At 39.1% G+C, this 26,573-nt stretch overlaps 1 protein-coding gene across 2 annotated transcripts in view; it reads left to right on the top strand.

The window, feature by feature from the left end:
- glceb (glucuronic acid epimerase b) overlaps window positions 1-22,393 on the top strand; it is an 86,467-nt gene extending 64,074 nt beyond the window's left edge. For both annotated transcript variants that reach the window (XM_062031942.1, XM_062031934.1), the window contains 2 exons: window positions 8,319-8,611; window positions 12,252-22,393. In XM_062031942.1, coding sequence (XP_061887926.1) covers window positions 8,319-8,611; window positions 12,252-12,983 — 1,025 coding nt within the window. In that variant the 3' untranslated portion in view covers window positions 12,984-22,393. The remainder of the gene's footprint in view (window positions 1-8,318; window positions 8,612-12,251) is intronic.
- The last annotated feature ends 4,180 nt before the right edge of the window (window positions 22,394-26,573 follow it).

Below are 26,573 nucleotides of genomic sequence, written 5' to 3'. Positions count from 1 at the left end.
GCCCTAATTCAATCAATCAATGTTTATTTACATAGCCCTAAATCACAAGTGTCTCAAAGAAATTGAATGCTACATACGATTTTTTAAACAAAGTAAAGTGGCTATTGCACAAGAACTAAACAAAAACTACTATTGGCTCCCATTTAAATAATTTGGGTTTTGCCCTCAAAGCCTTTCTATATCCAGGGACTTACTCCCTGAGTGTGTAAACAATAACAAATACGTTTTATTTTAATAATTAGAACAAGAAAAAAGAATGAGCTACTCGCTTAAGTATTGCTTATATAATGATACTATACCGTACGAGTATCGACATCTGGATCGATCACCCCTACTCTACATTGAAGCTTTAGCGGTTAGCTTCTTGTGTTGTCCAGCTCGGTGTGTTTGTTGTGTTGCATGCTTAAGCCAGTCAGTTTCCTCTAGTCCTCCAGTGATAATGATAAATGGAGGAAACAATTTTTACTTTCCGCCATGATGGTGAGGATTAGTATCTTTGAAGCAGCTCTGCACTGTGGATAGACTACGCTTGCTCTCGAATTAAAGCCAGTGTTCTGGCAAGACACAGCTGCGGTAAAGATGGGCTGGGCTCGGCAGCTCATCAGGTGATCACCGATCAGTTAAAAATGGCAATTATTGGCCGCGATCAGTCCTATAATTGAGATCGATAAATCTTTCATTTAAAATATTTTTCCTAAAACACAGTCCATCCGGAAAGTATTCACACTACTTCACTTTTTTTTTGTTATGCTACAGCTTTATTCCAAAATGGAATAAATTCATTTTTGTCCTCAAAATTCTACACACAATACCCCATAACGACAATATGAAAAGGTTTTTTTAAAAATGTTGCGGTTATGTTAAAAATAAAAAATCATCCAATTGATGCACCATTGAGAGCAATTACAGCCTCAAGTCTTTTTGAATACGATGCCACAAGCTTGCCATACCTGCTTGCAGTTTTGCCCTATCCTCTTTGCAGCACCTCTCTAGCTCCATCAGGTTGGATGGGAAGCGTTGGTTGTCATCCAGGATGTCGCTGTACATTACAGCATTGATCTTAGTCTAGTCAGGGAGGGGACCAAGAACCCAATGGTCACTCTGTCAGAGCTATAGTATTTCTCTGTGGAGAGAGGAGAACCTTCCAGAAGGACAACCATCTCTACAGCAATCCACCAATCAATGAGGCCTGAATGGTAAAGTGGCCAGACAAAAGCCAGTAAAAAGTTTGACAAAAGGCACCTGAAAAACTCTGACCATGAAAAACAAAATGTTATGGTCGGATTAAACAAAGATTGAACTCTTTGACGAGAATGCCAGGCATCATGTTTGAAGGAAACCAGGCACCGCTCATCACCAGGCCAATACCATCACTACACTGTAGCATGGTGGTGGCAGCATCATGCTGTGGGGATGTTTTTCAGCGGCAGGACCTGGGAGACTAGTCAGGAAAGATGAAAGCGGCAATCTACGGAGACATCCTGGATGAAAAAACAGCGCTTCGCATCCAGCCTGATGGAGCTTAAATGGTGCTGCAAAGAGGAATGGGCGAAACTGTCCAAAGATAGTTGTGCCAAGCTTGTGGCATCGTATTCAAAAAGACTTGAGGCTGTAATTGCTGCCAAACGTGTAGCAAAGAAATATTGTGCAAAGGCTGTGAATACTTTTATAAAATGAAAATAAAAATCACATTGTCATTAAAGGATATTGTCTGGAGAATGTTGAGGACACAAAGGCATTTACTCAATTTTGAGTAAGGCTGGAACATAAGAAAATGTGGAAAAAGTGAAGTATGCTTTTCATATGCATTGTACGCATTGAGGCTATAAAGTGTGTTTTATCCGATTAATCGAACAAAATAATGGATAGAATAGTGGGTAACAAAAAAAAAGATAGCTGCAGCCCAAACAGAATATGTACTGTAGGTTATATGGAAAATCTCACTATACAACATTACAACATTCTAACCTAAGCATACTGTGAGTTGTTGTTCTGAGGGCCTGCTGTTTTTTCCTCTCTCGTTGTCCCCCATTGAGCTACTGTCTAGACTGTAATTTTCCTCTCCTAATTCTTTTCCTTTCAGCCTCTCGTCAACAATTTATTTTCAATTGTTGCCTTCTACACTTTTTTCCCCCCTGCTGTTTCTTGCTCGCCTTGCTTTACAGTTCAATTCTCAATCATCACTCTCTTGCCTTGGCATTTTTAGCATTGCTCTTCAGTCTTTTCTCAGCACTCCTTATTCTCCATTATTCCCATCTTTCTGCAGATTTCACTCTGTCTTCAAACCCTGTTTACCAATTTCCGCCCACTTGTCAAGGCGTCTTGTATTGTCTAAGTATTGCCATCACACTTGCTCCATCTGTTCGACTCCATATTCTGCTCTCTCATCAAAAAGTACCCTCTATATGTCTGTTGTTTTCATACTCTACTGTCTGTTTTTTTTTCACTCTGCCTCCTCCCTCCATTTATTCCGCCTCCTCCTCTCTTCTTTCACTTTGGGTGTTTCATTTTTCTTCCTTACTGTATCTAGGATGCCAGTGTTGAGCAGCATCTAAAATCCTCTGACAAGTAGATCAATTGTCTGTCCCCTGATTAAAAAAAACAACTATTTGCCATCTGTGCATTCCGGCACCAATATTGTCCATGGAAAAATGCACTAAGAATCTACTAGAGGTGGGGGAGATAATCGATTTTTAGATGCATCGCAATTCGGACATGGACGATTATAGAATCGATTAGTAAACGTCAATAATCGATTCATGTATTGTAAATAAAATAATGCAGACTGTTCTAAAACTTGGTGAGCCACCACTCTGAGAGATCCGACCTACTCCTTTATTGTAGGACACTTATGTTCTAGTTTTGCGCACGTTTTCATTAATTTAATAAATCAAGGAATTAATTTAACTGTTTCTTATTCCAAATGAATTGGGTTTTTTTAAGTTGCAAGTGATAAACGCTTATTTAGTGAAACGAAAATAAATTTAAAACTACATTAATTTACATAAATTAAAGATGCATCAATAATCGATTTGTAATCGAATCGTAGCTCCTGAATCGAAATCGAATCGTTTGGTACCCAAAGATTGCCACCTCTACTACTGAATTATTTTTTATCCATGTCATTCTATAAATAATAGGCCACCACTGTTCTGTGGATTTATCATTCGCTCAGACAAAATACCATTTATTTCACGAGGATTTCATGTTTTTGCAGTGTGTAAGATAAAGAAATGTTTATTTTTGCAAATGTTAATAGTGCTACTGTAAGTTGTACAGCGTTGCCTTGGGAAACAAGGTTAAGTTGTTCTGTGATACAGCTCCTGCCTTGAAAAACTAAATATTGCTAAACCGCATAAACCATTAAGAGTAAATAAAATCAATTTAAAATGTGCTTTGTCCACCAAAAAACACCACAATTTTAGCACAGCTTTTAAAAGAAAAGCAAACGTTTATTGTATTAAAACAATACAACAGAATGCAGTACAAACTACTACAGTAGTTTTATGAAATTATGTAATAACAATGGTGAGCGGACTAATCGGTTTCTACTTTAGGTTGCTTCTCCGTCATGTAACAATAGGACCTGTTTTTATTGGTTATGTTACCGACAGACACCTTTGAGTGACGGACCGGAGAGGTCAAAATTGACAGCAATTGACATGTATGTCTGCATATGACCCATTGATTCAGGCTAAGTCCAGTTTGTAGAGTGAAGACAAACTGAAACACAGCACACAATTCGGCAGCTTCTCCATATTTTCCTGGATAAATGTCCGCGGTAAGTAAAAGTAAAAACATTATAGATATATTTGTCTATGACAATAAAATTGCATTTGTGTCAACATATCAGCGTCTATTTAAAAGTAAAATAAAATCATTCAAGCAAGTAATTTACTGTGATTCATTGCAATTATTTCATATTCTAAATTGTAGTATATATCTGATTTTTAAGAAATTAATCGCTTGACAGTCCTAATGTCAAAAATGTTTTAACAGCATGATATCCCTGTCACCTTATAACAAGCCATATTGAAGTGCAGAGCAGAAGAGGTGGAATCTCGTCTATATTCCCCACCCATTCTTTATTGATAGCAGAGTAATCACAGGGCAAGAGTACAAATCCACTTACTCTCTGCTTTGCCTGAAGTAATGGATTTATGAGTGCATTAAAGAGCTGTAGTCTACCAGAGGCCCCCGCCAGACTGTCTCCCTTCCTTATTCTCCTGATGACTGCCCTTGTATCTTTGGCCATTGCCTCCTCCTACTCACTTGGCTCATGCCATGTGTGAAACCGCTGTCTCTGGTTGTCGATTGTCCTCTCTCGGTCGGCTCGTTTTCACCCACTCCACCGTTTGTCTGGCCTCAAAGGCTCTTGTGCGACCCGACGTTGCATTGCTCATCTCTTCTTTTTAACTCCTGCACTCTTTCGTCTCATCAACTTTTAAGGGGCTTCTCTGTGAAGCGGCTGTGACTCTTTTAGCTGCGCCGAGCAACGAGACCAAATAGGAGTCTTTTTTGAGAATTGCTCGCACTTAAGAGGTTTGAAGTGAATTCACAAAAGCAACTCAAATACTTCAGCTGAGCATGAACAGAACACATTCAGAGAGGGACAGATGACATTCAAGCTGCAAATTCAGACACAATGAAAGTTTCTGCATTGCCTCTACATCGTCTGTTTTCGTTTAGACCACCTGGTACTGCTTTCCTTGGGAATTCTGGGATTTATTAATTCCCTTCTGTTCCTTTTAATTAAGCTCAGGGTATAATGACACATACTTTCATGTATCCCTAGAGAAGCTTGTCCGTGTGTGTATGTGTGTTCCATCTGGTAATTGCACTATGGTAAATAATATTATTTTTAAAAGTGTTTCTCCTAAAGCATGACTGTTATTAAAGTAGATACATGTTGGGAATAGGGATGCAACTATTGTAGATTTTGACTGTACGATTATAGTCTTGAGTAATAATCACGGTTTCACGATATGCATTCATTTCACAACAAAACGTTTATAAAATCTCAGACATTCCTTTTAGAGATTTTGATGTATTTATTACTGGCTGAAATAACAATGATAACAATATAATAACAGTACAAAATTGCTAACAATAAATAAACAAATAAATTAATAATTGTATTATTAATATAAGACTAAGGCTAACTTTATTGGTCACCCAGGGGAAAATGTTACTCATATGGGTAATTAACTCAAGTGTCATTGTTATCAGCTGTCATCCATGTATAGTTATTCAATTTTAATCATTAAAATATGCTGTGTTATTAATAACTGGAATGTACATAATTAGATAGCATGATATAATGCAGTTATTGTGCAAGCTCCTGATGTTATGTTAGTGTTTTACACTCGCTATTTTAACTTACAATGCCGATCATTTATTTAACGCAAACCAGAAGAAGTGATCTCTAACGTTAAATGGTCACGGAATGAAGCCATTGAGGAGTACCTCTCAATGTTTGTTCACCCTAAACTAACCTAACGCTATGCTATTGTTTGTAATTAACATGTTTATATTTAACTCCCTACCAACTCAAATCTTCATGAAGTAACTTGCCACTAACATTATGTAATTTCTAGGGATGCCAATAAATGCTTTAAAAAATGTAATATCGGAAATTATCGGTTTCAAAAAGTAAAATTAATGACTTTTTAAAATGGCGCTGTACGGAGCGGTACATATCCGGTAAAACACGGACGTAGGGGAAAGTACAGAGCAGATACGTCTCCCAGTCAGCAGCCTGTCCCCCCTCCCCTTCTCCTCTCCCCTCTTCCCTCTCCCACACACAACACAGGAGTTGACGACTGCAGCATGAGAGGTTTACTGGCGACGCTTGATGACCTCATCAAACCGCCGCGAGCGGAGCATAACAACAAGAGTATGTTGTTGCCGGTGCTGTAGCCGTGGCTAACAAGCGAGCTCGCTCGGTGACTGACTAACGACACCATGTCTATGGTTTGGGATTATTTTAAAGTGTGTCTGACTGATAAAAAACTGGCAATTTGTAATGACTGCAAAAAGTTGGTTATGCGAGGAGGAACCAAGACGTCTTCCTTTAATACGAGCAAGTTGATTTCCCACCTCTTCAAGAATCATAAGGAGATACACGATGAATACAAGTGGAAGATGGATGAAAAGCAAACACCGAAAAAGAGTTGTATCTTAAAGACTCCGCCGAGAAAAAACAAAAATACAACAAAAAACACCCCAGGGCGAAAGCTCACGTTGTGGTCAGGGACACCGTACGCAGTATGGCAAAAGCTACGATGGAGTTTGGTGTGGCTAGCCTACCCTGCATGGCGCACACTTTGCAGCTTGCAGTGAACAGAAGTGCCCTGTCTCAACGCAGCATTTCAGAAGCTTTGGCTGACTGCTAGCCCACTTCAAGCACTCACCACTCGCTTGCAGCACATTTTTGTTACTCATACAAATACGTTAGAGCAGGGCAGATTGAGCCCAGTTTATAATTTCCTGTTATACAGTATGCCAGGCAGTCTTGCACTAAAGAAGGACTATGTTATTGTTTACTTTATTACTGTAGTATACTCTGGACTGAAGCTGTGTGCCTTCATTGTTTTTGTAGCTGTTGTTTTGAGGCATGTTTAAAAAAAAAATAAAACAATAATGCACTTTGTGAATGTCAAAGTATAGTATTTCCCATAGTTCTAGTGGGTATCAGGATTATCTCAGGGAGAGCATGTCCCAAATTCCAAGCTGCTGTTTTGAGGCAAGTTAAAAAAAATAATGCACTTTGTGACTTCAATAATAAATATGGCAGTGCCATGTTGGCACTTTTTTCCATAATTTAGTTGAAGTTGTTCTCTTATTTTGGAAAACCCTGTTACATTGTTTAATGCATCCAGCGGGGCATCACAAGAAAATTAGGCATAATAATGTGTTAATTCCACGACCGTATATATCGGTATCGGTTGATATCGGAATCGGTAATTAAGAGTTGGACAATATCGGATATCGGCAAAAAAGCCATTTTTGGACATCTGTAGTAATTTCGTTATTTGCCTTACCCATACTTGCCAACCCTCCCGTTTTTAGCGGGAGAATCCCGTTGTTCAGCGCCTCTCCCGACAACCTCCCGGCAGAGATTTTCTCACCGACAAACTCCCGGTATTCAGCCGGAGCTGGAGGCCACGCCCCCTTCAGCTCAATGCGGACCTGAGTGGGGACAGCCGTTCTCACGTCCGCTTTCCCAGCAGCTTGCCTGCCCAATGACGTCATAACATCTACGGCTTTTAGAGAGTAGAGTGCACAACAAGGAGAGAGAGTTCTTGGTTTCTTATGTGGGGTTATTGTTAGGCAGTTTCATTAACGTCCTCCCAGCGCTGTAACAACACACAACAACAGCAGTCACGTTTAGTCTACCGTAAAGCAGTTTGTCTGCCGTAAACAGCAATGTTGTGACACTCTTAAACAGGACAATACTGCCACCTACTGGATAGCCTGCAGAACACTGAAATTCAAGTATGTCTTTTATTTATATGTATAATAAAATGAAAAATAAATATATATAAAGCTAGAATTCACTGAAAGTCAAGTATTTCATACATATATATATGTATATATATATTATATATATATGAAATATACTCTCCTCTTAACCACGCCCCCGCCCCAAACAGCCCCCCCCCCCCCACCCCCACCTCCCGATATTGGAGGTCTCAAGGTTGGCAAGTATGCTTACCTACTTTGGCGAGTAAAGCTGGGTGGTGATCTCACAAATGCTGCACCATATTGGCAGGTTTTGCAAATGCTTGAGCAATCGTCTTCAATGACTCCGTGGTAAATTTTTTAAATACCGGTACCCAAATTATTTCCCCACACTGTCGACCTCAGCTTTTTTTTGCATGGGAAAAGTTCACTACTTTGTCCTGCTGCCATTTTAAACCAATGTAGCATACTAGCATGCCTCTCAGTAGGTGCGTATAAGTGCGTACTCGGAGCAGGTTGTGCCAAAAATAACGTACCAGCATAATGTCCGTTTATTGCGAGTAAAGAAGACTGAATCACACGGTGTTCTGGAGCCTTTTTGTGATTGAATAATTGTTTTTAATCACGGTTAAACCGGTTAATCGTTGCATCCCTAGTTGGGAACATGAAAGTGGGTTTAGAATACTCTCTCATCCTCGATCACTTAAAAATAAAATCTTGAAATTGAGGTCATTGTTTTTTTCTACCACAGTTAATGCAAAAAAAGGAATGCTCTGTTTTTGTGTTTCAGGTTTTGACCATGCATTTATTACATCTTTGCTGCTTCTAACCTATTCAACGTTATCTCCACACAGAGTCCTCGGGGGGAGTATCACTCCCGTTAGATAACACCAAAGACTTCATCCTCAGCTTGGACATAAAGTTCACCTCCAACGGCAGTTTGTCGGTCATCCTCGACACTACAGAGAAAGGCTCGCCGTTCACGATCCACTATGTTACCAATACGCAGCTCATCGCCTTCAAAGACCGTGAAATCACCTATGGAATAGGGCCGCGTACCATCTGGACCTCCCTGACACGCGATCTGGTCACAGACCTCAGGAAAGGCGTCGGTTTGTCTAACACCAAGGCTGTGAAATCCACTAAGGTGGGTATGAAACTTACGCGGCACAAAGTTGGTGGGAATCTGTCCCACTCATATTTATACGATTCTAAAGTGTTGCTTGTATTGCACTTTATGTAAAGCTAAGCCTTATGTAACGCTGTGGAACCGCTATAGTTGAACACATAAGTGCATCTCAATGAATGATATAGCTTTCAAAAGGGAATTAATTTGATGTCATTTTGAGGATGGGGTGTGTCCCCTGCACTTTTTAACATCCAAAAATAATATTATTGAATGGAGATAAATCAAACACAAGCACCATGCGAAAAACGGCCGCTCAGGCTGAATCTTTTCTCTTTTAACTGTCCACAAGCTTATTGATGGGATTTCTGGGGCTGCCTTCTTTTCAACATGCCAGTGATTGACAGCATGAAGCAGCTGACCAATCAGCGGTAAGATGCGAGATAATAGCCAGTTGGCCACCACAAGGCAATATAAATTATAATAGTAAGACAAATATAAAATTGGGTAAGAATACAAATTGCAGCTTACATTATTGTGATTCCTGGGTAGTGCAATGGCTTAATTATCAGTCTTTTGTTCCAGTGGATATGGTTCAGTTCCCAGCCAGGTACGGTAACACTTTAGTATGGGGAACACATATTCACCATTAATTAGTTGCTTATTAACATGCAAATTAATAACATATTTGCTCTTAATTAGTCATTATTAGGTACTTATTAATGCCTTATTCTACATGGCCTTATTATACAACCAGTAAGCCATTAAGCAAGAGTCTTCCCTCAATAACCTCAGAATTATTGCTTATTAGTAACCCTAACCCCAACCCTTATATGTTCCCCTAGTGTCCAAATAACTCTAAATTAAGTCTTCACTTTAATAAGCGACTAATAATGGTGAATATGTTCCCCATACTAAAGTGTTACCAAAGGTACAAAGTAAACTACACTAAATCAGACATTCGTTACACAGAGTGAAGTCCACAATGTATTTCTTAATCATTTTTGATCATTATAGCTTGCAGCTAATAAAGAACCCAACTTCAGTACCTCCTAAAATTTGAAAAAAGGTCAAACAGTTGAATATTGTAAATAACTGTGTCACACTGTTAACTGCAAGTGAGCTAAAAAGCCTTACTATACCTTTCATTGATCCCCATGAACTAAAATCTTGAAAGCAATTAACTTTTGCACCGTATTTTAATTTATTGAGATGCACCTGTAATCCATCTTGAGGGACATTTTCCGGTGAGAAATAATGTTAATCAGTCCTGGAGTCAAACTGCTGCCATCATAAAACCTTTAATTGTTCAGGACTAGTTTTAGTCTGATGATGAATTAAGTTGAAATGCAAACTGAAGATTCCATAATCTTGACTAATTACATGTTTAGAGTGCATCTGGAAAGTATTAATGCACGTTGGCACATTTTGTTAGCCTTATTCCAAAATGTAATACATTAATTTTTGTCTTCAAAATTCTACACACAATACCTCATAATAACAATGTCAAAACGTTTTTTTAAAGATAGTTGCAAATTTAGTACAAATAAAAACCTAAGAAATCACATCTACATAAGTATTCACAGCATTTGCCATGAAACTCAAAAGTGAGCATCCTGTTTCAACTGATCATCCTTGAAATGTCCCTCTAGCTTAATTAGAGTCTACGTGTGGTTAATTCAGTTGATTGGAATGATATGGAAAGGCACACACCTGTTTGTATATAATGTGTGTGTGTGTGTGTGTGTGTGTGTGTGTGTGTGTGTGTGTGTGTGTGTGTGTGTGTGTGTGTGTGTGTGTGTGTGTGTGTGTGTGTGTGTGTGTGTGTGTGTGTGTGTGTGTGTGTGTGTGTGTGTGTGTGTGTGTGTGTGAGTGAGAGGGTGAGTGAATGAATGAATGAGGTTTTTACAGTGCATTGCAGACCACAAACCAAGAATGAAGTCGAAGGAATTGTCTGTAGACCTCCGAGACAGGATTGTCTCGAGGCACAAATCTGGGGGAGGGTATCAAAAAATACCTACTGTCTTGAAGGTCCCAATGAGCACAGTGGCCTCCATCTTCTGTAAATGGAAGAAGTTTGGAACCACCAGGACTCTTCCTTGTCTAAACTGAGCAATCGGGGGAGAAGGGCCCTAGTCAGGGAGGTGACCAAGAACACAATGATTACTCTGTCAGAGCTACAGCATTTCTCTTAGAGAGAGGAGAACCTTACAGAAGGACAACCATCTCTGCAGCAATGAGTGGCCAGACAGAAGCCATTCCTTTGTAAAAAGTTTGCCAAAATGCACCTGAATGACTCTCAGATCATGAGAAACAAAATTCTCTGGTCTGATGAGACAAAGATTGAACTCTTTGGCGTGAATGTGAGGCATGTTTGGAGGAAACCAGGCACCGCTCATCACCAGGCCTATACCATCTACTGCACTACAGCATGGTGGTGGCAGCATCATGCTGTGGGGATATTTTTCAGCGGCACAAACTGCGAGACTAGAAAGATGAGTATAGCAATGTACGGAGACATCCTGGATGAAAACCTGCTCCAGAGCGCTCTTGAACTCAGACTTGGGTGACGGTTCATCTTAAAAAATACATTATATAGAACATTTATAAAACAAAGATCTATAAAGGTAGAAATTAAGTGCAAAAAGTATAGGGACAAACTAACCAGCATACTCCAAACATGTAGAAAATAATATTACAGTCAATTGTTAGACAACAGAAACAACACACGATAAATATGGGGCATACTAAACAATATAATTAAAAATGGTGCTCGGAAGGATTACCCTCAATACTTTATAGACGGAAACATAAAAAATGACAATATGAATTAAGTAGTTGGAACACTTTAATAGTTACTATGTAAATATTGGTACCATGTAAATATTGGTACCAATCTAGATCAAAGAATTCCAAAAACCGGACCAGTTGAGGACTTGAATGACGCAATAAATACAATTCCCAACTCCATGTTCCTCAATAATGTGACAAAAGAGAAAATAATCAAAATTGTAAAGAAATGTAAATCCAATACCTCTACTGACTGTCACGGAATTTCTATGAAAGTGATAAAAAAAAGTGATTGAAAGAATTTGAGAACCATTGATGTATAGCAGCAATCTATCATTCCAACTGGCACATTCCCAGAGGAAATAAATTGGCACATTCCCAGAGGAAATGAAAATAGCAAGAGTTGTACCCATTTACAAGACTGGAGACAAATACCTATTTACAAATTACAGACCTGTTTCTTTAGTGCCACAATTTTCCCTGAAGAGATCTGAAAATGGCTGTCCACCGAAGCTTCGCATCCACCCTGATGGAGCTTGAGAGGTGCTGCAAAAAGGAAGGGGGGTATCTTCTCAAAGATAGGTGTGCCAAGCTTTTGGCATCATATTTAATATGACTTGTGGCTGTAATTGCTGCCAAAGGTGCCAAAGTATTTAGGAAAAGCTGTGAATATTTCTGAACATATGATTTCAATTTTTTAAAATAAATTTGCCAAAAGCCCATCCAAAAAAAAAACTAAAATTTGTGGACAAAAATGATTTTATTCCATTCTGGAATAAGGCTGTCACATAAAAATGTGGAAAAAGTGAAACGCTGTGAATACTTTTTGAGTGCACTGTACTTACTATACTGGTTTTGATTTCTCCCCTAGATCATGCCCAAGCGAGTTGTGCGATTACTACTACATGGGCGGGGCTTTGTTGACAACATCACGATCTCCACCACAGCCCACATGGCCGCCTTCTTTGCTGCCAGCGACTGGCTGCGGCGCAACCAGGACGAACGAGGCGGTTGGCCCATCATGGTCACGCGTAAATTGGGTGAGGGCTTCCGGCCACTAGACCCTGGCTGGTACTCGGCCATGGCCCAGGGCCAGGCCATGTCCACCCTGGTGAGAGCCTATCTCCTCACCAAGGACCAGGCTTACCTCAATGCTGCACTAAAGGCAGTGGGACCCTATAAGGTTCCCTCAGCGCAGCATGGGGTGAAAGCTGTATTTATGAACAAATATGACTGGTATGAAGAGTATCCCACCTCACCCAGTTCCTTTGTCCTCAACGGCTTCATATATTCCCTGCTGGGACTCTACGACTTGAGCGAGACAGCTGGCGAGAAGCTCGGCAGGGAAGCCGGGCAGCTGTTAAGTCGCGGCATGGAGTCTCTGAAAGCCATGCTGCCGCTCTTTGACACCGGGTCAGGGAGTATTTATGACCTGCGCCACTTCATGTTGGGCACTGCGCCCAATTTGGCTCGCTGGGACTATCACACCACGCACATTAACCAGCTGCAGCTGCTGGCATCCATCGATAGCTCGCCCATCTTTAAGGAAGTGGTAAAGCGCTGGAAAGGCTACTTGAAAGGAATCCGTGCTAAGCACAACTAGAGCGACAAAAGGGTGAATACGCTTTGTGTGACTGGATGGTTGACTGAATGTGAAGAGGAAGCGTATATATTGTATGTCTGTAGGTGTTGGAGTGTAGGTTTAGAATCCTAAGAATGGGATTGACGTAGCTGAAGGCCTCTTAGAAATACAGACCTTGTGTGCTCTATTGCAGGTGTTTTGTTCTCTCAAGCACTGATTGTAGCACACATACTTTTCTTCAGCTAGTATTTGTAATGATGCACAGACTTAGTTTACAACATACAAGTTTGTTTGTTTTTTATTCCCAGGAATGACCCTTCTGTGTTGTGCTTTTTTAAATCTAGTAGTACTTCAACTTACGAGCGTGGTTTTGTGATGGAGCGCTTAAGGGGAACTGCATTTAATTTAAAATGTTGCCCATCGTTCACAATCATAATAAAAGACATGACAAAAATATTAATTAAATACGATCAAAAGTCCACTTACAATGGAGCCTGTAGTAGTCGCTCTATTCTGCCATCATCAAAACACCTCCATTCAGGTGTTATATACATGTTGTAAGTATATACTGTATGTAATGTAGTAACAAGCACATTTATAATAACATTTAATATTTACCGTATCTTATTTTAAGCATACGCGGCACATTAATTTCCAAAAACGCTTCAAAATGTTCGCTTTTTTATTTAACTACATCACTGATTATTACTCACTACAGACTTCATGAAAGCCAACAAACATAATAAAACATCACCTACTGTGCAATGTTCGCTGTCATTAGGATGCAGACTGATAGAATCTAGTTATATTCCCGTTTGGATGAAGAATGACTCATAATCCTCGCAAAAAAGGGGGGGTGAAACCAAGTGTCTTTTCGTGTTGTTCTCGCCATTTCAAATGTAACAACTTGTCGGAATACGTCCTCAGCCTTCTTCTGTCCAGGTGAAATGCATGATTTATGATCAAGAATAAACTTTCAGGGAGCAAGGAATCGAGGAAACACCTCACCAGTCGATCATGTCGAAATTGCACAAAAGCTTGCCATCACCACTATAAAAAGTTTGTCTGCGTCCAGCGCCCCCCGCGACCCCGAAGGGAATAAGCGGTAGCAAATGGATGGAGGGGTCTGCGTTAGCGCTCATAATAACAATATCACCAATACTTGGCTAATATTCAAGTCACAAAATGTAAATGGATTATTGTTGGCGAATTAATTAGATGAATGGTTATTTATGGATTTTATGGGCAAAATCGAGGACCTCCCGTTGGCTCCCCTATAAGCTGACATTTATTTACGTTTATTCAAATGTTAGAATGCATACCAAAAAAAATCCATCTGTCATCATGTATTTCATTATGATTGTGAACTATAGGCAAAATTCAAGTTCCCTTTTAACTCGACACATGTATCCCAAATCAACATCTCTCATTGAAATGAATTTAAATACATGTAATTGGTGCTTGGCCCCACAAAAGAGCACAATTTTAACATGTAAAATGACTTTTAAAAATGAAAAAAAAATCTACAAAAAAAAAAAAAATTACTATAGAATGTACTCTAAACGACAGTAGTTTTATGAGGTAATGTAATAATAATGTACATTTACCTTGGAGAGAGGACTTCTACAGTATCTCCTTCGAGCTGCTTTCCCATATCTTCATGGATAAATGTCCACCGTTTAGATATTATTTTATTATTCTTGGCTGGGGTTAGACTCATTCTGCTTCAAAACGGTGCAGGCTCGCAGTGATGCGCTCGAATTGCTTCGCCAAGCTGCCAACACGCGTGATCACGTTTTTCAGTCCAGGTGCCACTGTAACTGGTAAAAGCGCATCACATTTGAAGGGTCTCGATTGGGATTCAGCTGTACTTTCCCCCATTTCATCTCATAATGACCACTCTGTAAATATTATATCGAATGCATCGCAATCCCACACTCACATCTTTTTTAAACCTTGCTTCCAATGGTATGTCTGGACTTTAGTTAGCTGTATGCTAACATTGACAGACAAGCTAGAAAGTGCAGACTTTAGTAAAGCAGGTGTTTGCCTCTCTGGAGACCACTCATGGATGTATCAAATGTCTTGGGTCTTAAGGTGAATACACTTACTTACTATACAGTATTAAGGGGATTTTTTTTCAGTTTACCTGACACATGAAACATGACAAATTAGGGGGTTGCACTACCCACTTTAGCCACCCATCGGCAGTAGAGGGTTAAATATCTTTAAATGTGTTTTGTAGCAATTCCAACTTTGACCACATGTCAGGTGCTATTTAGAGCAGTTTTCCATCATTTTAAGCAGACTGCATTGCAAAATGGTTAACCCCCCACCCCTTCTTCTCACGCGAAATTCACCCAGGAATGGGGCCATATGAATCCCTTCCCGACGGTAATAAGAGACATGTGATGCATCGTCAGATGTTAATAATATTTAAGTTCACAAACAGCTTATTGCGCCTGCATAAAATGGACGAATAGCATAGGGGTGAATTAATCTTGGCAAACCCGCTCTTTAGTATTTCATTTTCGTTATCAAAGCCAACATGTACAGTAGACAAGACACTACTTTGCAAATAGTCTTTCAGGGCCCTATTCTACAATGTACTTAGATGAAAAAAGGTGCGCAACTGCACAGATTCTGGCCCATGACTTAAGTCTTGTCACTGCCCGCCTTCATCCAAGATGCACACTCTCGATGGAGCAACCTTAAAATGAGGTTCCCTATCAAATCTGGCCTTTTTGCATATTCCCCCATCCACTTAATTACTTTTGCTTGTATGCGTTTCCTAGGCTGGAATAAGTCCAAGGTGAAACATCATATTGCACTTGAAGTTTGCATACTGTGTACACCACACATGAAAAATGACAAAATAAGCTTCCAGAAAACTATCAAATAAATCTATTCTGACCCCTTCAATGGAGACATCCGGAAATATCCGTTGAGATAGGGATAAAAGGACCAAAACGCCACTCTAAATTAACTATCGAAATACAAATTGCTCATCAATGTCTTGTGAGTTCGACCACAGCAGAGGGGGGCTGCGCGTATATCATTTGTGTTTGGACAACCTGGACTAACAGATGTTCATTGCTTTTGGACTATGTGACTATTTAATAGAAAGTACATACAGTACAGGCCAAAAGTTTGGACACACCTTCTCATTTCAATGCATTTTTTTTTTTCATGACTATTTACATTGTCACTGAAGGCATCAAAACTATGACACCTGTGAAGTGAAAACCCTTTCAGGTGACTACCTCTTGAAGCTCATCAAGAGAATGCCAAGAATGTACAAAACAGTAATCAGAGCAAAAGGGTGGCTATTTTGAAGAAACTAGAATATAAAACATATTTTCAGTTATATCACCTTTTTTTGTTAAGTACATAACTCCACATGTGTTCATTCATAGTTTTGATGCCTTCAGTGACAATGTAAATAGTCATGAAAATAAAGAAAACCCATTGAATGAGAAGGTGTGTCCAAACTTTTGGCCTGTACTGTATATAATGTAGAGTCTTATCATATGATTTAATTTATTTGACAGTTAATTTCAGATGTCTCACGCCCCTGCGTAAGGCCATACACACAAACTGTTTACACCCATCTGTCATGGCTTCACGAACAGAACTCTTAACATCACAAATAGCATCAGGATGGTTATAATAATAAGTAAACAAAATATTATCTACTGATTATTATTCAAAACCAGTCAGGAAGAAGAAGCTGTTGTAGCGTGCATACACACACTACGTCACATGACGACAACTGCCTGTATGAATGCAGCCTTTTTTTAATCTAAAGTGTTCTCTTTTTTCATGGATTTCAGTGACATGCACGAGTGTTAGGAAAACCCGACACTACACAATTTTCACACAGCCCCCCCCAAAAAAGTTTGCCTCATTAGTAATGAGCCCGCCTTCATTCACGACCTAAGCACTTTTGCTTAAGCTCAAACAGGAGAATATGGTCCTTAAGTGTGTTGGTGGCAGTTTGTGGAGGCAGGTGTAGTTGGTTGATAGAAATGTTTTCTGTCCATGCAATTCAATGTGGGCAGCAAAGGCTTACTATGATTTCAACATTATATAAAAAAAAAAGCATTAAGATGACCAAAGCCTGAGGTGAATTGTTGACAGACTCAAGTTTTTCCTTGGTGCATTAACCTTAATCTTTTTGAACAAGCCTAGCCGAGTATGATAAGACGGAAGCTTGCCAATAAACCATCTTCTAGTCAGGAGAGCTTGCCCGCGGTAATGCGTGAGTCAGCAGAACAATTGAGAGGCTTTGAGTTGATGTAGCGCAAATATCCTCAATGGAAGCAGAGGAGCCAGTAATCGGGGTCAGTCTGCATTCAGCAGGAAGGAAGTCAAAAAGTGAATGTTTTATTATGCGAATCGGAATTGTCTTGACCCTTAGAACAAAACTGCGTACAGACAGTTGAGATGTATGTAAAGTAAGATGACAACGGCGCAGTATTGTGTGTCGTCTGAGTAACTTGGATTACAATAGTATTGCGATAACTATAATATCATGATACAGTGCTACCTTGGTTTTTGTTCAATCAATTGTACAAAGACCAAAGCAATTTTTCCCTTCAGAAATAATGTCAATCCAATCTCTTCCAGACTGTAATCGATTATAGTTGTAGTTTTTAGAGCAGGGGTGTCCAAAGTGCGGCCCGCAGCTAATTGTTTACCGGCCCGCCACACATTCTGGAAATGCTATTACAAAAATCAAAAAAACATTAAAAAAGTGGAATGAGGTGAAATCCAACTAGAAAAAGTTGCAATGTTGACACAAAGCTGCCATGCAGGCTGTCTATCTTTGTTTTCCTTTTTTTGCCAATGCTCAAAGAAAGAAAAAAGGCAAAAAATCAATGTTATGATGAATTATTGACCTATTCAAGGCTCCAATTACTTCAAATATTTCACATTAAAATGTTTTATGTGGAAAAAATATTGCACATATTTTCTTTGACAAAACAGCATAAAACAAACAAAATAATAGTTCAAACGTAAAATCGACAGAAATATCTGAAGTTGATCTTGTAACTTAAGTCTTGAAAGTAAGACCGATAATAATAAATATGTATCACTTTATGAGTGGGGGACCTTTTGGATCCCAAAATATTTAGTGGGGATTTTATTTATCTTTTCACTGTGATTAATCAAAAACAACAATGACAATAAAATCAATGGTGTCCTGCATTATTGATCTTTTCAGGGCTCCAATTACTTCACAATTGTTCAAATACTGCATATTTCAGTTTTACTATAAAAAAAAAACAAAGTTGTCTTTGACAGAAAAGGCGTAAGGCATTTTTTCTTTTTTTTTTTTTACTTTATATCAACCTGAAGTTGATATACAGATTTATTGTAAGCGTTAAATAAAAAATAGAAAAAATAATAATTTGACTTGTTTTTAACATTTTAATGTTATGTTATGTTATTTTAATTGATTATGCGCCCCCCAACCAACTGTTACATCCGCGACTGAGACCCTTTATGGGCCCCAGGAGCCCTAAAGGTAAAAAAAAAAAAAATTGATATATTTTGTTATTGTTTGAAAATAAAAAATATCAAAATGGCCCCCGCATGCTTTAATTTTTCCGTGTGCGGCCCTCAGTGGAAAAAGTTTGGACACCCCTGTTTTAGAGGAATCTTTGGGCATCTAACGATACATTTCTGATTCTTGTAATATATTTGGTATATAGACTATAAGAATAAAACATTTTTGAATCAGGTTACAGTGTTAAGGTTTAGTTCAAGAGTGGACGCAGAGAACGGAGGCAAGGTATGCGATAGAAATGCAAAAAGTTTAATTAGTCCAAAATGTTAACAAAGGGTGATGGGGCAAAAGTGCACACCATGGGAAATATAACAAATGTTGTCTCTCTCGGAGGTTGACGGGGCAAAAGCCAGGACGCACACAGCGTGGCAAAACAAGTCCTCTCAATATAAGGAGGCTAGGAAAACAAAACACAATGAAGTCAATATTACAGAATATACTAAGGCAACATACCATGGAAGCAGGGATCAGGTAGCACACGTCAAGGTGGAGTTCAGGAAACAATAACCAGCGAGGTCCAGCAGTGAGTGACGAGCCTAAATACTGGTGAGCTAATTGCCAGCGGATGTGCCACCATTTCCGCCCCTAGCCGAGGACGAATCGCTAAAAACAGGTGCAGACAAGGAGAAGGCAGGAAAACACTAAAAACACAACATACAGGTTACAAAAGCTCCTCTTGGCTGCTGATGTACAACTTACACACAGTGTGGGCCTAAAAAAATTTTTTTTTATTTTTTTATTTACCAAAATCACAGAATGAGCAAAGCTCGGTCTACCGAGCTATCTACATTCCTATTTTCACCTATGGTCATGAAGTGTGGGTCATGACCGAAAGAATAAGATCGCGGATACAAGCGGCTGAAATGAGTTTCCTCAGAAGGGTGGCTGGCATCTCCCTTAGAGATAGGGTGAGAAGTTCAGTCACCCGAGAGAGACTCGGAGTAGAGCCGCTGCTCCTTCGCTTGGAAAGGAACCAGCTTAGGTGGTTCGGGCATCTCGTGCGGATGCCTCACGAGCGTCTCCCGAGGTAGGTCCTCGTTGCACGTCCCACTGGGAGGAGACCCCGCGGCAGGCCGAAGACCAGATGGGGGGGATTACATCTCCTCTCTGGCCTGGGAACGCTTCGGGATTCCCCAGGAGGAAGTTGCTAATGTTGCTCTGGAGAGGGAAGTCTGGGGGTCTCTGCTGGAGCTGTTGTCCCCGCGACCCGATCCCGGATAAGCGGTTGAAGATGGATGGATGGATGAAAATCACAGAATATTAATCAATCGAATAAAAGAAAATAGAGCAACTCCAACCCAATCCTAACTTTACAATACTTCTAAGAAATGTACAAGAAATTGAGAAGACATACAAATACAATACTAAAAACATTTAGTACTAGTTAACCAAAAATGAACTAAAGCAACAGTATCAATAATAAAATCAATAATAGATGTTCATTGTTTTTGAACCGAAAATTGATTCTAAAAAAAAAAAAAGTGTTGATTTTTTTTCCGTTTTTTTAAACGACTTTTTTAAAATTCGTATATTTTCTAATCGCAGTAAATATGAATTGCAGTTCAAGTTAAACTACCACTGATAGTCACACACATATGGTGTTTTGAAATTACCCTCTGCATTTGACCCATCCCCTTGTTCCACCCCGTGGGAGGTGAGGGGAGTAGTGAGCAGCGCTCTGGAATCATTTTGGTGATTTAACCCCCAATTCCAATCCTTGATGCTGAGGTAATGGGTGTCACATACGGGGGTGCAGTTTGCTGCGGTTCGTTCTCTCAACGCAACAATGGACGGCTCCGGACGACAGCGTGAAGGTAGGCTTTGGTTTATTAAACGTAAATAATCCAAACTACCAAAATGCAGGCAAAACAACAAAAAAGGCAAGCGTGCCTAAAACACATGAAGCTAATTTCTTAGCATGGACTAGGACATGGCATAATCAAAAACTTACTTAGTCAAAGGTGTGACGCAAAAACAATGACTCCACACCGAGTGACAGGAAAAGGCAGAACTAAATAGAGTCTCTGATGAGTAACAGGTGCGTGTGCAGGGCAGGTGAAAATCAAGTAACCATGGTGACCAAACAAACTCACAGGTGCACAAGCAATAACACAAGAAGTCCAAAACTAACAGAAAACACAAAAACATGATCCGGACCACGAATCATGACAATGGGTCCCATTTTTATAGTCTTTGGATGACTCGGCCAGGGTTTGAACTCATGACCTACCCGATCTTAGGCCGGACACTCTAACCACAAGGCCACTGAGCAGGTTTGGATGTGAATCCATTTTTTGAGCACCCCTAAAAGTTTTACATGCAGAAAACTATCACAGTGCTAGCGCTCGCAACTTTTTTGGGCCCCACAGTGTATTTGTATTCATTTATCATACTCAAATTTAAAAACCAAACATGGATTCATTGTTTGGGCACTGGATTATGTGAAAGTAGTTTATTTGTATGATTACCAGGCCAGCATACAAAAACCCAGGCCAAAAATGTTGGCAAAGACTTTTGTCTAAAAGTGGGGTATATGAAAACCAAGGTGCCACTGTACAGTGATTGTGTGATAAGCGATATTATGGGGGGGGGGAATAAGTGCAATACATATTGATATTGATATTTTAAGAACCTTTCCAAAAACAGTTGTCCTTCAACCGTTGAAGTGAATATGCGAGAATAAGTGATATTCGCTTCCTGTTTAAAAGGTTCAATTTTCAGCCTATTTTAAATTCAAAAATCATTATGGTAGGTAATGAAAGTTAGAATCATTTCATTGTTGATATCTAACCAAGTTTGACCTGCTCTGGCCAAATGCATCCGCGTCATTATAAGATGTTTAAGGAAACGGGTAAAAGGTCATATTGGTGCGCTCGACTAAACCACAGTGTTTTGTTTTTTTTAAAAACAGGTTAGGTTCTGTTCTAAGAATGTTAGTACTCCAATTCTGTGTTTTTGCAATTTCTGCGTAATTCATTCATGTCTTTCCATTGTTTTCACTGTAGCTGAAAGTGCACACAGGAAAGTTCAGTTTTGTTTATACCAAAGTCACTCATTAGAGAATATTGCATGTATATTTTTGAACAGATTCAGCATTATATGAGCTTCAGTCACCTTGTGACTTTGCCTTTTTAGTACTAATGGTAGTGTAGATTTTAAGGGGGGGGAAATAGGTCAAAGTTTCTGTAAAAGGGGGCTGTGTGCAACCAGAGATTAGCATTTAGGTGCAGCTACAATATCAACCGATTTTTGTGCACACTTATTGATTTTTTTTTCTACTTTCATTTTAGGTCGTGTGGTGGGTTTGTAATCATTTTGCTATTTAGACAAAAGCACAAGTTCCATTGTTTTAGTTGGCTTTATTTCGGCTTCATTATTATTTCCGCGATGTGAGGTGCAACTTGTGCATTATGAAAGCTGCTATTATTATTCACTCTGTAAAAGACAATGCAACTTTCTTTGTTTTCATATTCAGTGCTTCTCCCTCCGCTCGCATAATGGCCACTAGGGTCAAAGGTATTTTATGCAATAAAACGTTTACTTTGGTTCTGTCCGCCACAGGACACACGTAGTGGTTGTACACATGTCCAGTTGAAACACAATGTGCAAATGCTACCATTTTTTGTATTTTTTTTTTTTTTTAGTGTAAGAAGGTATAGAGGTGTCTATACACACAAAGTACAACATTGTGCTTTAAAAGTACTTCTTTTTTTTTAAATGCAAAAATAAATAAAAGCATTTCCCTAAACTCCTGGTCTAAGTGTCTAATGTATTTATGCTTAAACTGCTGTATGTTGTTATTTTGGTTAGTGTCCCTTGAATCCAATTGAAAATCAGTGACATGTGGTTCTGGCAGACAAAAAAAGTAAAAATGATAACATATTTTTCTGATTAACTGTTATTATTCCAACGGTAACAGTCCACTTGAATAGCAGACTGGACTGGAAGGACAACAGCAAAGCTGCATACAAGAAGGGCATGAGCAGACTCTTTTTCCTGAGGAAGCTCAAGTCCTTTAAAGGCCTACTGAAACCCACTACTACCGACCACGCAGTCTTGATAGTTTATATATCAATGATGAAATCTTAACATTGCAACACATGCCAATACGGCCGGGTTAACTTATAAAGTGCAATTCTAAATTTCACACAAAACTTCCGGTTGAAAACGTCTATGTATGATGACGTATGCTCGTGACGTCAATCGTTGAAACAGAAGTATTCGGACACATTGTATCCAATACAAAAAGCTCTGTTTTCATCACATAATTCCACAGTATTCTGGACATCTGTGTTGGTGAATCTTTTGCAATTTGTTTAATGAACAATGAAGACTGCAAAGAAGAAAGCTGTAGGTGGGATCGGTGTATTAGCGGCTGGCTGTAGCAACACAACCAGGAGGACTTTGACTTGGATATCAGACGCGCTATCTGACGCTAGCCGCCGACCGCATCGATGATCGGGTGAAGTCCTTCGTCGATCGCTGGAACGCAGTGGAGCACGGGTGTTGATGAGCAGATGAGGGCTGGCTGGCGTAGGTGGATAGCTAATGTTTTTAGCATAGTTCTGTGAGGTCCCGTAGCTAAGTTAGCTTCAATGGCGTCATTAGCAACAGCATTGTTAAGCTTCGCCAGGCTGGAAAGCATTAACCGTGTAGTTACAGGTCCATGGTTTAATAGTATTGTTGATTTTCTGTCTATCCTTCCAGTCAGGGATTTATTTATTTTGTTTCTATCTGCAGTTAAGCCCGAGGCTATCACGTTAGCTCCGTAGCTAAAGTGCTTCGCCGATGTATTGTCGTGGAGATAAAAGTCACTGTGAATGTCCATTTCACGTTCTCGACTCATTTTCAAGAGGATATAGTATCCGAGGTGGTTTAAAATACAAATCCGTGATCCACTATAGAAAAAAGGAGAAAGTGTGGAATCCAATGAGCCCTTGTACCTAAGTTACGGTCAGAGCGAAAAAAGATACGTCCTGCACTGCACTCTAGTCCTTCACTCTCACGTTCCTTATCCACAAATCTTTCATCCTCGCTCAAATTAATGGGGTAATCGTCGCTTTCTCGGTCCGAATCGCTCTCGCTGCTGGTGTAAACAATGGGGAAATGTGAGGAGCCTTTCAACCTGTGACGTCAAGGCTTTTTTTTATCAGCGAGCAAAAGTTGCGAACTTTATCGTCGATGTTCTCTACTAAATCCTTTCAGCAAAAATATGGCAATATCGCAAAATGATCAAGTATGACACATAGAATGGATCTGCTATCCCCGTTTAAATAAAAACATTTCATTTCAGTAGGCCTTTAATGTGTGCAGGAAGCTGTTGGAGATCTTTTATCAGTCTGTTGTGGCCAGTGCCCTGTACTTTGCAGTGGTTTGTTGGGGGAGCAGCATTTTATGTTTTTTGCTGCAGCTGTTACATATATTGTAATATTGTACATGGTAATTGTATATATTATATATCAGTATAATATACTGTATAAATAATATGTAAATATTACATATGTAATATTTTATATTGCTACTTTGGTACATTTTTAGTCTACTTAATACCTGCATTATCCTTTCAATCCTTACCCTTTCCATCTTTTGAAACTTAGCTACTGTGTGGAACAATTTCCCTTGTGGATCAATAAAGTTTGTCTAAGTTTCTTAAGTGCAAGTGACTTAATTTGCACATCTGATCACATCATATTGCCAATATGTTTATAGAAACATTTATCATACACTTTGACTTCTACATGCCGTGTGGTGTCTTTAATGTAAGTGTGACGTCCATTCTTGCGAGGTGCAGAGTAATGTGGCTCATCGAGAAGGCGGCGCAGGGGAGCTGGCATTTTTCTACAGAAAGAAAACCAGTGACAGTAAGTAAGAAGGACTATGGAAGTATTTTTGAAGCAAAACTATTTGTAAATGCACTTTTGTGTGTGTGTGTGTGTGTGTGTGTGTGTGTGTGTGTGTGTGTGTGTGTGTGTGTGTGTGTGTGTGTGTGTGTGTGTGTGTGTGTGTGTGTGTGTGTGTGTGTGTGTGTGTGTGTGTGTGTGTGTGTGTGTGTGTGTGTAACCATAGAGTATCTGCCTGTTATAAATTGTGTGGCTGTGTTTAGATGTGAGGGTGTAAAAATAAAATAAAAACTTGTGCGTCTGTGTTTAGATGTGTGTGTGCGTGTGTGTATACAAATAAAAAAAAGTTTTGGGCATGTGTGAAAAAAAATGTTTCTAGTCTGTGTGTAGATTTGTGTAAAAAAAAATGTTTACATTCGTGTGTGTGGAAAAAGTCACGGTCTGTGTAGATTTGTGTGCTTGTGTCAAACAAATCAAATCAGTGCGTCTGTTTACATTTGTGTATGTGTTAAAAAAAATATATGTGTTTACATTTTTGTTTGAAAAAACATATTTGTTTACATTTGTGTGTTAAACAAATCTGTCCATTATGATCTGTGTGTCTGTGTTTAGATTTGTGTGCTTGTGTAAAACCAATTTGTGTGTCTGTTTACATTTGTGTATGTGTAAAAAAATATAGAAGTGTGTGCTTACATTTGTTTGTAAAAAAAAAAAAAATGTCGGTGTTGCAATCTGTGTGTCTGTGTTTAGATGTGTGTGCTTCTGTAAAACAAATCTGTGTGTCTGGGTACATTTGTGTGTTAAAAAAAATTGGTGTGCTCATGTTTATATTTGTGTGTGTTTAAATTTGGTCTGGGTTACAATAAGTGTCTGTGTTTAGATTTCTATGCATAGAAATCTGTCATATGTGTATATATATGTAGAGGTACATATATATGTACATATATGCAGACATACTGTATATGTGTGTGTGTGTGTGTGTGTGTGTGTGTGTGTGTGTGTGTGTGTGTGTGTGTGTGTGTGTGTGTGTGTGTGTGTGTGTGTGTGTGTGTGTGTGTGTGTGTGTGTGTGTGTGTGTGTGTGTGTGTGTGTGTGTGTGTATATATATATATATATATATATATATATATATATATATATATATATATATATATATATATATATAGTATGTACATGTACACACATAAATACAAATATACATATATAGGTGTGTATATACATATACACATATATATGTACATATATATGTGTATATATAAATATATATACACTACCGTTCAAAAGTTTGGGGTCACCCAAACAATTTTGTGGAATAGCCTTCATTTCTAAGAACAAGAATAGACTGTCGAGTTTCAGATGAAAGTTATCTTTTTCTGGCTATTTGAGCGTTTAATTGACCCCACAAATGTGACGCTCCAGAAACTCAATCTGCTCAAAGGAAGGTCCGTTTTGTAGCTTCTGTAACGAGCTAAACTGTTTTCAGATGTGTGAACATGATTGCACAAGGGTTTTCTAATCATCAATTAGCCTTCTGAGCCAATGAGCAAACTCATTGTACCAGGGCCGGCCCGTGGCATAGGCCGTATAGGCAAATGCTAAGGGCGCCGTCCATCAGGGGTCGCCACGCCAATGCCACAAATGTTGGAGGAAAAAAATAAAAAAGTTGGTACTATTATTTCTAAATACATAAAATAATCCCACGTTAATTAAAATACAAAGTAAAGCCTATTTAATAGAAATATTATTTGTTACAACATTACGCCCCCCCCCCCCCCCCCTCCTGCACGGTGCGCCCCCTCCCTTCCCGTATCATGACTCTTTTTGGACGTCACCACATAAAAAAATCAACACAAGATGTCAAAACGGCCAAAACTGTCAGGTGCCCAGGGAAGAAAAAATAGAAAAGAAGAGGAGGAGAAACGAGAAAAAGACAGAGGTAGCAGGTAGGTAACGTTAGCCTACATGAAATTATTTGTCTGTTACAGAATGTGATATTAACCTTTAGCATTAAGCTAATGTTACATGATTCGGCAATTGCTAATCAATAAATAGCTAGTTCTGTTTTAACGTCGGGTTAATATTGTGGAGGGGGCTAAATTGTTATGGAAAATAATAATGTAACGTTAGGTAATTACAGTACTCCCTGGTGTACAGTAATTTGTAAGTCATTCTAGTTAATGCAATATTAAAAAGCACAAA

The sequence above is a fragment of the Entelurus aequoreus genome, linkage group LG02 (assembly GCF_033978785.1).
Source record: "Entelurus aequoreus isolate RoL-2023_Sb linkage group LG02, RoL_Eaeq_v1.1, whole genome shotgun sequence".
NCBI classification, from domain to species: domain Eukaryota; kingdom Metazoa; phylum Chordata; class Actinopteri; order Syngnathiformes; family Syngnathidae; genus Entelurus; species Entelurus aequoreus.
Note: the sequence above shows the minus strand (reverse complement) of the source record. Positions and strands in the feature narration are given on the sequence as shown.